The 14498-nt window shown below is 39.0% G+C and overlaps 1 protein-coding gene across 1 annotated transcript in view; it reads left to right on the top strand.

The window, feature by feature from the left end:
• Positions 1–7915, top strand: part of LOC133221430 (protein hinderin-like) — a 52832-nt gene extending 44917 nt beyond the window's left edge. The window contains exons 3-4 of the mRNA XM_061370305.1: positions 4420–5105; positions 7801–7915. Of these exons, the coding sequence (XP_061226289.1) occupies positions 4420–5105; positions 7801–7900 (786 nt within the window). The 3' untranslated portion in view covers positions 7901–7915. The remainder of the gene's footprint in view (positions 1–4419; positions 5106–7800) is intronic.
• The last annotated feature ends 6583 nt before the right edge of the window (positions 7916–14498 follow it).

Genomic DNA, 14498 nt, shown 5'->3' with positions numbered 1-14498 from the left:
TCTTGGAAAGAATAGCTCCTTAATCACTCGTAATGCACTTCAAATAGTCCTATCATTTGAAATAATTGTCCTTAAAATGGCATTTCTGTTGCCCTTATATTCTACCTGAGCTTATTTATAATATATACTTCTCATTCGACTGACGAGCAAGTGCTTCTACTGTCGATAGACCTGCAAACTGAAAGCCAAGCTTTATTCATGCGAGACCCATACATCAGCAATGCATAGTGGAGACTGAGTTCCAGGTTTAAGATGTATACCCTAGTGAGTGAGTCAGCTAGATCACTAATAGAATCATAGAATTATTTAGGCTTGAAAAGACCTTTAAGATCATTGAGACCAACTGTTAACCCAACACTGCCAAGTCTACCACTAAACCGTGTCAGTAACTGCCATCTACGCATCTTTCAGATACCTCCGGGGATGGTGACTCCACCAGTTCCCTGTGCAGCCTGTTCCAATGCTTGACAACCGTTTTGGTGAAGACATTTTTCCTAATAAATTTTGCTGGAGCCTGTCCAAAGAAAAGCAATGAAGCTGGTGAAGAGTGTAGAGATACATGCCCTTGGTGCTCTTAAGGGTGCCCCTGTATATGGTAGCCTCTCATTTGTCCATTTTGAAGTTTTTGCATCATCTTTAAATATCTTTAATTCTCTGGATTTCTCCCTTGGTTTTTGTTTCTATTCATTCCTGGCTTTGTCCAGGGTCCACGCTCAGACCAGCACAATAGACTAGTTCTGAAACTGCATATTCCTCCCTCTGTTTCTACCCCACTAAAGAAATCCTAGAGCTGAAAACCCATGTTAGAGAAATGTTATAAAGATACAACTGAGGACTGTTTTAGTTCATTGTCTCTTTTTTTTTTTTTTTTAATTCAAATATATTTTAGCTACAAACTGCAAAACCAGGTGCTGTGTATTGAACACTAACATTGTTAACATCTGTAGGACTTCTGTTGTTTTTATTTTACTAGTATTTTACTAGAACACTAGCTTTTGTCCTCAAGAGTGCAAGACTTTTCAAGGCAATGATTTTGGGATGTTTCTTAAACATGTTTTGTACATGCAGAGCTACCAGTGAAGTTTGTCAGGACCTTGCCTGTGTTAAGATTGTAAGATCTGATCAGTTACTAGTTCACCTCTTGCAGTACAAAGCCCTGTGTGCTGGAGTCAGTCTGTAAATGCATCTCCTCTGCTAGTGCTGTGAATTAACACTGCAGAGCACACAAGTTGCATTTAAGAAGAATTTGCACAGATTACGATGCTGTGTGCATAAAACTGGCGCACTGTTTGTCTGTTTGTAGGAAGTTTTAAGGACTGGATGTTTGTTTAAGCTCTGTTCTGAATCCCTGAGCAAAAATTACTGGGATTGCAGTAAAGATTTCTTAGAGCTCCCCACGTGTCTTTCTCTTTAAACCCCCCTGAAGATTATTTGAACTATTTTTTAATATCTCCTTGTTTCTATGCAAGGCTTTCACATCTGATCAAGTCTTATTAACTCCATATGTTGCAAGGAACACTCTGAGTTTGTTTGTTTGTTTAAGCCTCAGTTAAAAGAAGTTGGATCTTTAAATATGGTACAGAGAGCCTGGAAGAGCTCCATGGAGGGGAGAGCACAGCTGTTCCATCATGGTCCGTCATGGTTTCCATGTGTCCCATAGGCATTATCTTTCTTAAACTCATCTTGCAGAATTACCCGATTCCTTATGCTAGTGTGTCTTTAGACTCACGGTAATAGGTGGGTGTTTGGATTTTTATTGTTTCCTTTTTTTTTTTTTGGTCTTTTTGTTTCCCCTTCACCTGGCCTGCATCTTAACATCTTACAGGTCTGTCATGGCATGCTCCCGGCTCATCTGATCCCTCATCTGTGTAGAAGTCCCTTTTCTCTGCCACCTCTACCATCCAACTGTAGCTTTTAGTTAAAGCATTGGCACTAAAACATGAATTGCTGAAAAATTTGTTGTCTGGCTTCTGACTCCTAATAGTTTTTTTTCCTGTAGGATTAGACCCTGGAAAGTACTGAGTAGCTGTCAGAGGCATGCTGGAACTTAGTCTTCCGCCTAACATGACCTCCTTCGAAAGAATAAAAAAGCCCCACTTGCATTCAAAGACATTAATGAGAATTTTTCCCCCCTGCAAACAGATTGTAACTGTGAAATAACATTAAAGTTTCTCTGCCTTGTTATGAAGTCTTTAAATGTCAATGCCATTTCTGAGACCATCAGGGCAGATTTAATGGTGGCCAAGGTCAACAAATGCTAACTGGTACCTCTCTTTTAGGGCCTTCAGGGACTCTTAATAGAGTCTCAGCCATGAAGTTAATTTGTGATGTGGACCTTTATTCTTAAACCTGCTACTGATGATTATTTTGTACCATCTTCATTTGTGTGCTTAGCTTTCTTAACATTCTCTTGTCTCTTCAGTCAATAAACCAAATGGCTAAAATACAGAATTTCTCAGTTATTTCATCTTTCGAGTCTTCTCTTTTTTTGCTCCTTTTTACTTCTTTTTATGGACTGCAGAAGGATAGGTGTATGCTTTCTGTAGACCACCCTAAGCTGCCAGCTCCGGTAGGATCCTATAAGAATACCTCCAGGTCTGCCACTTTCTGCTGTCCTGGAGGCTGGGAAACTGGCTGTTTTGAAAGCCTTTGTTGGTGCCCTAAATGCTTCATTAACAGAAGCAGGTGAGGTATGAAATGAGAGACAACACATAACCATGAAATTATCTTACTTTCCCTTTTTTGTAATATTCCTGTTTCTGGTCATCCCTTTATGCATTGTCTAATTTAGATAAAAAGGGCTTTGTGGCCTTTATTTGTCTACAAAATACTGCAGACAAGGATAGCATGCTAGAAATAATAAATAACCAAACTCCGTCTTTTTCTGCTCAGTTGCCCTGCCAGCCCCTCTGACTTTAAAATATTTTAATGTCCTGCACTTTTCACCCAGTCCAAGCACCAGACTTTGCTCAGACATTTAGCACTGACATTAATGCAAATGCCTTCAACTCACTGGGCTCTTTAAGCAAACTGTGACATCCTTGGCTTTCAATCACATGGCAGAGAGGATGTATTTGTAGCCACAAACCTGGAAATAATAAAATATCAGTATTCAGGTGCTAATCCATGTTAATTTACATTCTGTGAAGTCTACAAGAAACTTGTAATTGGTTGTTTTGAAGGGCAGCAGAGTATATTTGGTATTTTGTTTGTTTATAAAAATAATTTAAATTATACATATAAACACTGCATAGATGTAGATTATATCTCTCTTCTAATCAACACTGGACGCTTGCTTGCATTCCTGAGTTCTCATATTTTGAGGCTTGCTGACTGTCTTCCACTCTATGTGGTAATACCTGTCTATTGTAAGTGCAAATAAGACCTTTCTTTCCATCAGTGGATACCAAATTTCCCTGCTATACTTTCACTGCAGCAGTTTTGTTATCTTTAACAAACCTGTCTTCTGTAATTAAAAGAATTAGATCTTTGTGGAAGGTCCCAAAGGTTGCAGGTGTTTAAATTCGGCACGTTATTGAAATTAATGCACAGGTCTAGTAAAATAAATGCAAGTACCTGATTCACTGCTGTTCTGATGTGCATGAAAACTCAAATGTTTAACTGCCTACATGAACCATAGTGCAAAGATACTCCGGGATGTAAGTAGGATTTTGATGTCTCTTACACAATATCCATGAGTATAACAAAACCACTAGAATTTGCTTGCACTGGGTTGACACATGTGAATTACAGTTGCTTCCTTTCTTCAGAGTTTTATCAGAGTATAATCACTTGCCCAGCTTAATTGAAAAATCACTTACGTTTATAGCTGAACTTAAACATGTTTTGTATTTAAATGACAGCTTTTGATGTACAACCATTTTTTACAGAAAGTAGTTGGTTTTTATCTGTGTTTCTGTAAAGATATTTCAGAAACTCTCATCAAATTTCCAGCGGTAAGTAATATCCTATTCAGTGCAAGGTGAAATGTTTTACATCAAATCTCCTGCTGTGTAATGGCCAATCAAAGAGTATTTATAGTGGCTGAATGGATTTTTTGGCTCAGTATTCAAAATTAAACATTTTCAAACCTTAACATTTAATGTTTTTTGCCACTCTTCAAGTTGATTTTATGTAACCCTAGATGCTCACAACTACTTGATACTCTGAAGTGACTCATTTTATGCTGAAGATCCTGCAGGCAGTAGTTTTACATTTATTACAATTGCGTAGATGGAATGAAATGTAGATTTGATAGCAGATTCATATCTGTCTTCTGATAAACATTTTCTTGGGTTTGGCTGTATGTCCATCTGCATAATGCAGCAAGTTATTTCTGAGAGAACACATGTACAAAGTGAAATTAATGAGCAAAGGTAAATTTTGGTAATTCACAGAAAATTGTTTTTCATATTGCAGGTATCCAGTAAGAAGAGCTTATGCCAGCAGCCGTCGTTGGAGCTGGATGGTTCCTACTTGGGTATTGGGGGATCTCAAACTTTGCATAAGAACGGTAAAGCATCAAAGGTTGGAAGCCCAGCCCGTGTTGCATTGCCTCAGCCTTGCAGAAATAATTATGATTGTGGGGCTGAAATTCACTACAACCATCAGGAATCTCTGAAGGAATATCCGGTAGAAAATGGCTTGCATAGGAAGTGGAACAACATGATTTCCCCAGCCAAACAGAGAAGCCCTCGCCATGTAAAACCACCTCAGGATATTGACCAGAAATCAAATGAATTTCACAGCACGTGCCCTCAACAAGTCAGTCATGCTTGTGCCTGCAAGCAAGGAGGATGCTCAGGGAGCATGCAGGAGAGCCACCAGGTCAGCCAGGTACTTAGAAAACACTCTGCACCAGTTCACAAAACCTGTGATGACTCTAGGCTCTCCCAAGTTTCTGGGCTGAATGACAGTGTGGACTCAAGGCAAAAAGAAACAGAGAACGCTAAAAGGTTGTATGAAGAAAGAAGGCAGAAGTTGCTTCTGCAGAAAATGGAGCTGGAAATTGAAAAGGAACGACTCCAACATTTACTGGCTGAGCAAGAAGCAAAACTGCTCCTAAAACAACAGCAACTACACCAGTCCTGTATGGATTATAACAGGTGATTTCGAGATTCCTAATTTACAACAAATTTCTAAAATTCCTAATGAAACACGGGCCATAGTTAATTAAAGTGGGAGAATTGAACTAATAAAATAATTAAGACCTATAGCACAAATTTTCTCTGGATTTAGAGGAGAGTAGACTTACTAGTATGTTAGTATATAGTGTTGGGAAACAGCATGACAGCTGTGGAAAGCAGCAGAGGAAAACAGTAGGGGGTAGAAAGAAAGGCACAAGAAAAGCAGTGCTAAAAGACTAGGTAGGGAAAGAGAAGCAGCAGAAGAAAATGAGAGGTTGATCTTACTGCAGGTATTGAAGGAATACAGACATTTGCCAAGACAGCAGTGTGAGCATAGATGTATATGGCATTCCCCCTTCTTTCCTTGAAGAGGTCAGTTTTGAAGCATTGCATCTTCCTAGGTAGGGACTGGACAAAGTGTATTTTACAGGAAAGGAGATAATTTGATATGTATGTGGAATATATAGGTATGGAAACAGTGAAGCTCTGTGTAGCAAGGACTTTTTTTTCCTAGTGGTGTTTGTGGAAGGCAGAATGTGAAGGCTGAGGCACAATACATGACTGAAACTGTAAAATAGAAATACGGGATGTGGCTTTAAAGGCCCGTGAGTTAGTTGCAGAGGTGAGGTAATGTCTTAGTAACAATGTAAATGGGGTCTCTGGGAAAGGGGGAGAAACTAGTTTATTGGTTATCACATTACTAGAGTGGAGAGGATGAGTTAAAGGGAGCATGTTAAAACAAGTTGAATTAGCCAGTGTAACTCAGTTGAGTACTAGCATTTCAGCATTAGGAAGGGAAAGAAATGGGGAAAACTCTAGCAGTCTTTTGGAAGAAGCTATGGGAGGGTCTCACGGGGATGCTTATTTTGATACTGTTTTAATACGGCAACTGCTGACAGCATCCCACGAGAGTGTGCATTACATGACCCACTTTGTACATTCATATATTATAACCACCATGGAGGAATTTATCACTTTTTCTTCTTAATCACAGCCACCTGGTTACTTTGCAAACTGTGACAGAGAATACGGAAAATTAGGTGTTTGTTTTGGGGGTTTTTGTTGTTGTTGTCTTGGTTTGTGGCTTGCATTGAAAATAAGGTGTTTATATGGCTTTAAAAATACCTGTCTTAAAGGCAATCACAGTCTTGTGTGTTGAAAATGACTGAGGTTACAAACAAAGGATTATGACTTCAGGTGAGAATTAAGTAGGAACAGATGGATTTTTAATCATCAAATACCTTAATTCTGTGCATGCATCTCTTTAATGAAAAACAAGTGGAATATGAAGGACATACAGATTGAGGTTTTTGGTGGTTTTGTTTCTGATGGATATTTTTCAGCATTTGAGCCCAGAAAAAGATGAACTTATGATAGATATCTATGATAATGTGCTTGTTAATGCCATTATGCCTATTTTAGCTTCTGGGTGGTTTTTAGTTTGTTTGTTTGTTTTTGTTTTCCCTGAAAAAGCATCAGGATTTACAGAACTTTAGTTACCTAAAAGAATTCTGTGAAACAAAATCATAGATGACCAATCTGAGGATTCAATATTTTTGTGATCTCTTTTCAGAGGTGCAGGTAAAAGCACATTTGCCATATTCAGTCTAAGTAAAGCATCTAGAATATAGCACACTTGCTCTTGAAAATATTCAGTGTCGTTAGAATTAAATAGTTGGTATTTACAGGTAAATCTCTTGGGCATCACAGTTCTGTTTCAGTTCTAGGTGTATAACTCAATAACAGGGTAATTTTATCTACTACAAACAATAAAAATTTGTTTAACCAAGCTCAAATACCCTTTGCTTCATTGTCAGGAGGCTCTAACCTAGTTCATTCCTTAATATCATAACACTTTAAAAAAATATTATAACAAAAATCCATTTCCAGATAGTGTTTATTTTTGTCTGTCCTTCTGCATGGGTGGAGTGCTGGTTAAGGTCCATTCTGAGCTGCTGAAAGTATTGTCATTAATGACAAGTAAAGGTCTAGCCATTTGTAATTATTAGCTATTAAGTCTTCCGCTTTTTTAGCAGAAGTACAAACTGATCTTTTTTTTTGGCCACACTGCATCATAACTGCATTTGAATTTCCCACATTTCCCTATTTAGCCTCAAGTAAGCATAGTGCTTTGAGTTTGCAGTTTCTACATGAAATAGTTGCTCAGCTGTCAAAAATGGTGCGTTTGCTGGGAAAGGGGCAGTTCAGTGACTTGTGATGCCAGCCACACCAGAGTAGACAATTATGGGTAAACATATGGGTAAACAGGTATGTTATTCAAATAAAATGTACCTCTACTGTTGACTTTTCTATCTTCATTGGAGAGAAAAAAAAAGATGGGGCAATAAGAAAAAGGCTCAGCTATAAGCTAAACCCAACAGGGATGTTTGTTAGTGGGTACTGTGGCCATTTTCTTAAGGGAGCTGGTCCTTGGAAATCAGTAAATGAAATTTTGCTAATCTTTTTCCCAATGGTAACCCTTAGAAGCAAAGGCACTGGACATAAGTCAGCCTTTCAGTACAAAAATGTATTTGGAAAGTGTGCAAACAGTCATGAAAGCTGCATTTAATGTGATGAAGCGCTCTATTTGTAGGCACAAAAGTCACCTTGTTGTGGCGAGTTGCTGGTGTGATGATTTGACCAGCTGCAAAAACAGCTAATTCTGCTTTTTCAGATTTAGAGGCCACATACCTGTTTCAGAAGATGTGCTCATTGATGAAGCACCGGGAGAACTTGCTGTGATGATGAACAGCAAGAGCATGGGGCTAAGGTAATTTCTCTTTTCACTTCTAAGTACTTCACAGTGTCAGTATATCTTCTTGACAGTGGTGCTGTTGGCTGCCAAGTGTATTTGTTCATGTGTTTGTTTCAGATTAGGAGCTTTTTTCTGCAGGAAAGGTAAAATTCATTGGCTGTTGAATTGTAAGTCAACTCAGTAGTTATGCTGACCTCTTACTACTCAAGGTTTAGTGATTGACTCTCTGTAGAGGTCTGTGGAGGTTTTGCGTGTCGCCTCTTAAGGACGCTAACCTAGCCCAATTCAAAATTCACAAAATCTTAGCTTTTGTTCTTTGTTTTAGGTACTGCCTGTTTTTTTTTGTTGGTTTTGTTTTTTTTTTTTCAATTATGATCAGAACATCTCTTGAGTTTGGATTTGGACCTGATGTAAAAAATACATTGCCCTTTAACTTACTGAGAGAAATGATCCTTTATACTTGGTGACAGTTCCTTGTTTCTCAAACAGTGCTTAGTTGCACCTCTGCTTCAGTGTGATCAGAGCAAACTGACACTGCAATAACTGGAATTAGAGTTAAGCCAGTTTCCAGCTCTTTATCTCAATTTTGCATGCTATTTAAAACTTTAATCGATACACAATTGTGTTTTCTTTCTGTCCCATCCATTTCGTGTTAACACTGGAAGAATATTCAGGCTCATTAGAAAAGCAACAAATAAAAACTGAATTTGATAGGGTTTTTCTCCCTTTCTCAAGAAGTAACATCTCTTTGTTCTGTGCTTTAACTATAGATGTTCGTTTGAACAAAGTATCTTCAGGTGGACAAGATGAACAGCTGTCCTTTGAATGGCCCCTTCTTTAGGGACTTCAAAATAATAACCTTTTGTGTCCATTAGGAGAATACTGGAAGAACTGTTAATTTATTTATAAACTAAGCATCCAATACTTTTTTTTTCCTTTTTTTTTTAATCATTGTGATACTGATTCTATGTTTGAGATCCCTCTTCACTGAAAAGGGATAAGACTCTTCCTCCATAACAACAGGAGTTGTTAGTTTCCTTGGAATACTTCACTGCTTAGCCAGGTGTTTGGCTGCTGTGAGTTACTGGCATATCCTCATTACATTCGATGCTTTTTTGTTTTCACACTGACTGAAGTGATCGAAATGTGATCACTGGTATGTTTAAAATTCAGCATCATTAAGTGCCTTGGAGGAAAAATGTAACCTAGAACATCTGTAGGGCTTCTTGGCAACAGTTTACCAAAAACCTGCAGAAATCTACACAGCCTAAGCAGGGGAGAGGAGGAAAACTTGTGCCATTAACAAAACAAGAGTTCCAGATTTCAGAAGGTTCCCCTCCCTCTCTTCATTCCCCTTGTTTAATTTACTGTCATTTTTCAAAGTGAGTATGTGTTCATGCAGTCTTAAGTTGCCATGCCAGCTGGTTCTGAAGTTTGGCAGCAAAACACTTGGAAGTTTTTCTTCCTGTATGCCATCTTCAGTTTTGCAAAGGTTACCAGATGAATGCTCCCTAAATAATTTACTCTAATGTAAGGCTGAAAGAGGCTACGGAAGACAAGTCCATTTGTCTCTTTTATGCATTTGAATATGTAAGTGTTTTCTTCAGTATCGAGGGAGAGTTTGCAAGTGTGTGGCTTGAGCTTAGAAGGAGGAAGAACTGGTAGGAGTGCATCTTTTAACAGTGTCTTTTGGAGGGTTTATTATTATTATTATTATTATTATTATTATTATTATTATTATTATTTTAGTTGTTGTTTTTTAATTGACCTGCCAAATGGTTCCTGTTACAGCAAATCCTATCAGAACTCTAATAGAAAAACAGCCTTCTCTGACTTCCAGTTCATACGTAAGAGCCCCTCTAGCAAACCTCACAGCATGTAACTTGATTTCAGTCTTCAAATAAGCTGATCTTAGCTTAAAATTATCCTGGTGTTTTAAAGGAAATGGTGAAGGTCCTTTGAAGTACTAAACTTGCTGAAGTGAGATACTGGAGTTTAGAAGTAAAATAAATAATATAATCAAGAACTGAAAAACATAGGGTTTTTTATAATTAACAGCTCATTTTGAGTTAATTATCTACAATTACGAAAATCTAATTGCAATTTATTCTCTACTATCTGTGGGAAGAATTGTAGGCAAGGGAATGTGCATCACTGCCAGGCATAAATGCTATAGGATGGGTAGAAATAATAGAGGAGCCCTTAATGAAAAACAAAAAGCAAATAGGAATGTGCAGCTGTGCCAGGGTATTGAAAGGTAATTGTAGTCAGAAATGAGATACATACTTTAAAAGGCATCTTGTCATCTCCTGTAGGGATTAATTTTTTCCCTCCTTAAAAAAGGGGGGAAAAGATTCCACAAATACAATACAGAGGTTGATTTCTGGTACAGAATTTGGTTATTGTCTGTGATAAAGGGAACTTTTATCTCAGGGATTACTACAAAGCATAGCCAAATTTTCTAACAGATGCCTGTTTCATTTTCTCTTCTGAATTATGATCATTATGATCCTTTAATTATCAAAGTCAGCTAGCGTTGTCCATCTCAGCCTCTTTGGATGGTCTTGATATGAATTTGCAGCATTTGCAAGTGTTAAATATGTCACTTCCCTGCTGGGTATGTTGAGGAGCTGTTGGGAAGAAATGTGTCCGTCCCTTTTCCTGCTGCAGCTGGGCCAGCATATGGGGCCTGAAGAGTCTTCAGATGCAGGATCTCCAGTTCTCTAAGGTGCAGCAGTCAGAGCAGGTTTTATTGAGGATGGTTTTCAGTAGCTTGTAGTGCTCCTAACTGAGCCCACAGCCAATTTTCAGCTATAGAGATAGTAACTTGTACAGTTAATGGCAAGTTGTCTGCCTGTATAATTTCTTTTCAAATCTGCCCCAGTGTGCAAGACGCTTTAAAATATTCAAAATAAAAACATAACCTGATGCATTTGTTTAGCATAAAACAGCCTTTTACAAAGCGCTTTCCATCTCCCAGACGCAGATGCTTGGTACATGCTCAAGTACCCACTCCATGCGTATTCAGTAGGATCAATACACCCGGCACCTGCTTTTGTGTGTGCTCCTGATGTCTGCATCTGGGAGAGGAATTTCAAAACAATCCACTCTGTTCACCTTTATTTCATCTCAACGATGGATCTGAATGTCATGGAAATCAGCCCTTTTTAATAGCACCAACTAGAGAAGATGCAGTTTGCTACTTTGCAAGCCCCCCTTCCTAGCGTTGTGCTTTGTGCCTAGATCTTAACATACAAGATACCCTGCTTTCTGCCCTGCTGTATGGCTCTGCCAGTACAGCTTTCTACTGGCCTTCTCTCCAACCTGCATCTTTTCCTGAGATTTCACACAACAGTGCCACTGCACCTTGACACCAACCTGTGCAAAACATTATAAATAGGAATACAGCAGCTATCGGATGGCTTTAGTTATCTGCAGGCACTCTTTCAATGTGTGCTACCTGGTTAAAGGATTTCTTGCCTGGAGTATTAAAGATTTGCAAGCGGAATTTGCCACCTTTAATTCTGTTGAAGGCTTTTTTTATGTTCATGTGCTTTATTCTATATCACCCGCATGTATTTTCTTTCCAGTTTGTATTTTTAGTTAGTTGAAAATATCAAATGCAGAATTCAGCAGTACTTTCCCCCACTATTTGAATGCACATTGCTATGGTGATAGTTCCAGGAGGGAATGCTGTCAGGGGTCTTTTAAAAGATTTTTATGTTTATGGTGTAACTATTTTTATTATCTTGTGATAGAAGGTGACAATTATCTCTTGCTCCTTGTTTAATGCTTTGTTATGAACTCGATTTTTTCTGAGGCTTGTTAGACATGCAGGCATCTTTCTATGGTGATGTGCAAGCGTACTTCAGTGTTTTTGTCCACATATCCAATGCAATTAAATAGACAGAGGAACACAGACTAGCAGCTCCCCCTGCTGTTCTAGGCATATCCAGGTTTGTTCGCACAATACCCCCCCTCCAACTAATTTAAGAACTGAAATAAAAATCACGTTCAATCACATGGCTTTGTCACCTCTGACCTGACTCGCACCGTCCCCATTACTCCTGTGTTTGAAGGGAGTTGGTAATTAACAACCAGTGGCAATGGCAGAACCCAGTCGGTTTCCTATTTGGAATGTTATTGTCAGTTCTTCATGGCAGTGTGTGTTACCTCCTGTTACTCTTGTCCCGAGTCGCTGGAGGGGAAACCGTCACCAGTGCCATAAGTGGTCTCCCAGGCTTCTGTTCATCTGTAAGATGTCCTTGGTCTGCTTAGTACTTGGCCAACTTCTAGGACTGTGTTGAATACAGTTTGCTGGGATTTGTATTTTTCATCTCTTTGCTGTTTTGGAAGACTGGCACATTAAATCGGTCTGAAATCAACTGTGCTTACAAATGGCCCATAAAATCTGTGTAGCTGGAAGCCACTTACCCACTTGTTAGTGCTCCTTTTAACACCCAAGTTACTTTCTTGTTCCAGATAATTTTACATTGAAGTTTGTATCATTTTTAGATAGGATATTTGTGGAGTGAACACTTGTTTGGCCAGTAAAAAAAGTGCTTGCAGAACTGCCAGTAGCGCAAATGCTGAATTAGGTGCAGATAATGAGTTTTTCTTTCTCTTGTGGTGTTGTCTGGCTATATATAGGCACCGCATCCCTCCAACAGATGGCTGCCAGGGTCTGTCGTGACGTTAACAGGAGAGTGTAGTTGGAGTGAGGTGTGCATTTTTGCTTCTTTAGTGCCACGTGCAGACTCTGAAGGTAGTAGGTTCTCATGATCACATATGCTGCACACAGCAGTATTACATCATTACGGTCCAAAGTAACCTTCAGCAGGAAGCCTACTGATAGACGAGGTATATGGTGTAAGCAGGAGATACCGTAAGTAACCTCCATAGGCAGATGGAGCCAACCTGTAGGTGAGGTCTTCAGAAAGCACGGGAACTTTGGTGTTAGAACACTGCTAAGCGTAGGATAGCAGTCAGTGAATAAAACTCAAGTGCTTTGGTATTTTCACAAAAAGTTGCATTTCTTGCCAGTTTTATGCATAGGTAAGGTACTGCAAGATCACATATCAGAACTGAAAATGCTCAGAGATTCTTTTTCTTTGGGTTGAAATATTTAAAATTCATGCATCTCCTGAAGGAGTTTGTTCCTTGCCAACACTTGCAGACAGTGAGAGACATTTTTGCAAGTCATTTGCAGATGCCTCCTTTACAGGAAAATGTAGACACTGTTAGTTTACTGCCTGAATTGAATTTTGAAAACCTGAACTCTATTTTTGTAAATTGGAGTGGATTACTTTTTCAGACAGATCGTTTTGTTACTTTTTATTTTGATATATAATCCTGGATGAAGAGAAATTGATGTTTAATCTAGATATTCGTATGTCGCAGAAATCTGTGAGTTTGAAAAGTTAAGAAAAATCTGATAAAACAAAATGTTCTGGAAGGTAGTTTTAAATTAAGAGATTTTAAACCTACCCACTCAACTTTCACGCCATTTAAAAGCTTATATCAGAACTCATGATGCAAGACTAAGAACAAAAGCTATTGGCATTACAAAGTTAAGCAAGAAATCCTCTGTACCCTGCTGTTCTGGCCATGATCACAGCTGCACTAAGCTAAAACCCGCTTCCCCACCCTGCGGTGACCTTGGCTGCACTTCAGCACACAGAGAATTGAAGCAAAAGGCAAACTCCAGTAAGTATTAGATTCTGCCACTCGCAGATGTACAGGCTACGTATAAGGATAAGGGCATGCGTGCTCTTGGCACGCTCTCCAGCTCTCACTTTCTCAGAAGTGGACTTTGGTATTTGCCACTGAATTATTCTGACATAAAAATTCCCAGACCGTACTGGTGTGCTGATCTGAACTCTGTGGCTTTGCATGGGTGCTGAGGCTTTGCAGAACTACCCATTATCTTTATAACAGTGCTAATTTTTGAGAGCCATGCAGAGAAAATTTTAGATTCAGCCCAGCTGATTTGTTCTTCACACTGCTCCTGCGGTGAAGAGGATTGATTTTTGTGTTTCTTTTGATATTTGGCTTCCTTTCCTCTGGTACTCAATGTTTCAGGCCTTAATCCCTTAACCTTGAATCTGAGCATCAAGGCTTCAGGAGGGATCAGGCTTTTTGATGGAGAGAGAATGTCTTTTGTTGTACCAAATGGTAGGGAGTGGTATAAGGCAAGAAAGCTCTCCAGACAGCATATATTTTGCTGTTGTGTTGAAAGACTGTAAACAGAGGGTGGGTTTAGTGGGGATTATAAATAATCTAGAGGAAGGTGGGGTATTAGATGCAATGGAAAAGAGTTAATGACTTTTTCTTTAGCATTTCACCAATAACCAGTCTATCATGACAGATGTGTACTGGGTTGCCAAATGCTATAGTCTGATTTGGGTAACGGTTCAAAGCTCAGCGTGTCATGGAAATGGCAGTGTGGTCCCTGATGGAGCAGGGGAAAAAAAGCTTTTCAGCTTCTCAAAGGGCAGTATTTGTGGAAGCAGATGCTTGCTTGCCCTACCCAGCATAAAGAACAGTTCTGCGGGCAGTCGGGAGAGTTCATACTGCTGGATTTTTATAGGATCATTAATTATATGTTATAAGGCAGC

The sequence above is a fragment of the Neopsephotus bourkii genome, unplaced genomic scaffold, assembly GCF_033783945.1.
Source record: "Neopsephotus bourkii isolate Nb327-2 ecotype Australia unplaced genomic scaffold, CSIRO-AGI_Nbou_v1 NB_1537, whole genome shotgun sequence".
NCBI classification, from domain to species: domain Eukaryota; kingdom Metazoa; phylum Chordata; class Aves; order Psittaciformes; family Psittacidae; genus Neopsephotus; species Neopsephotus bourkii.
Note: the sequence above shows the minus strand (reverse complement) of the source record. Positions and strands in the feature narration are given on the sequence as shown.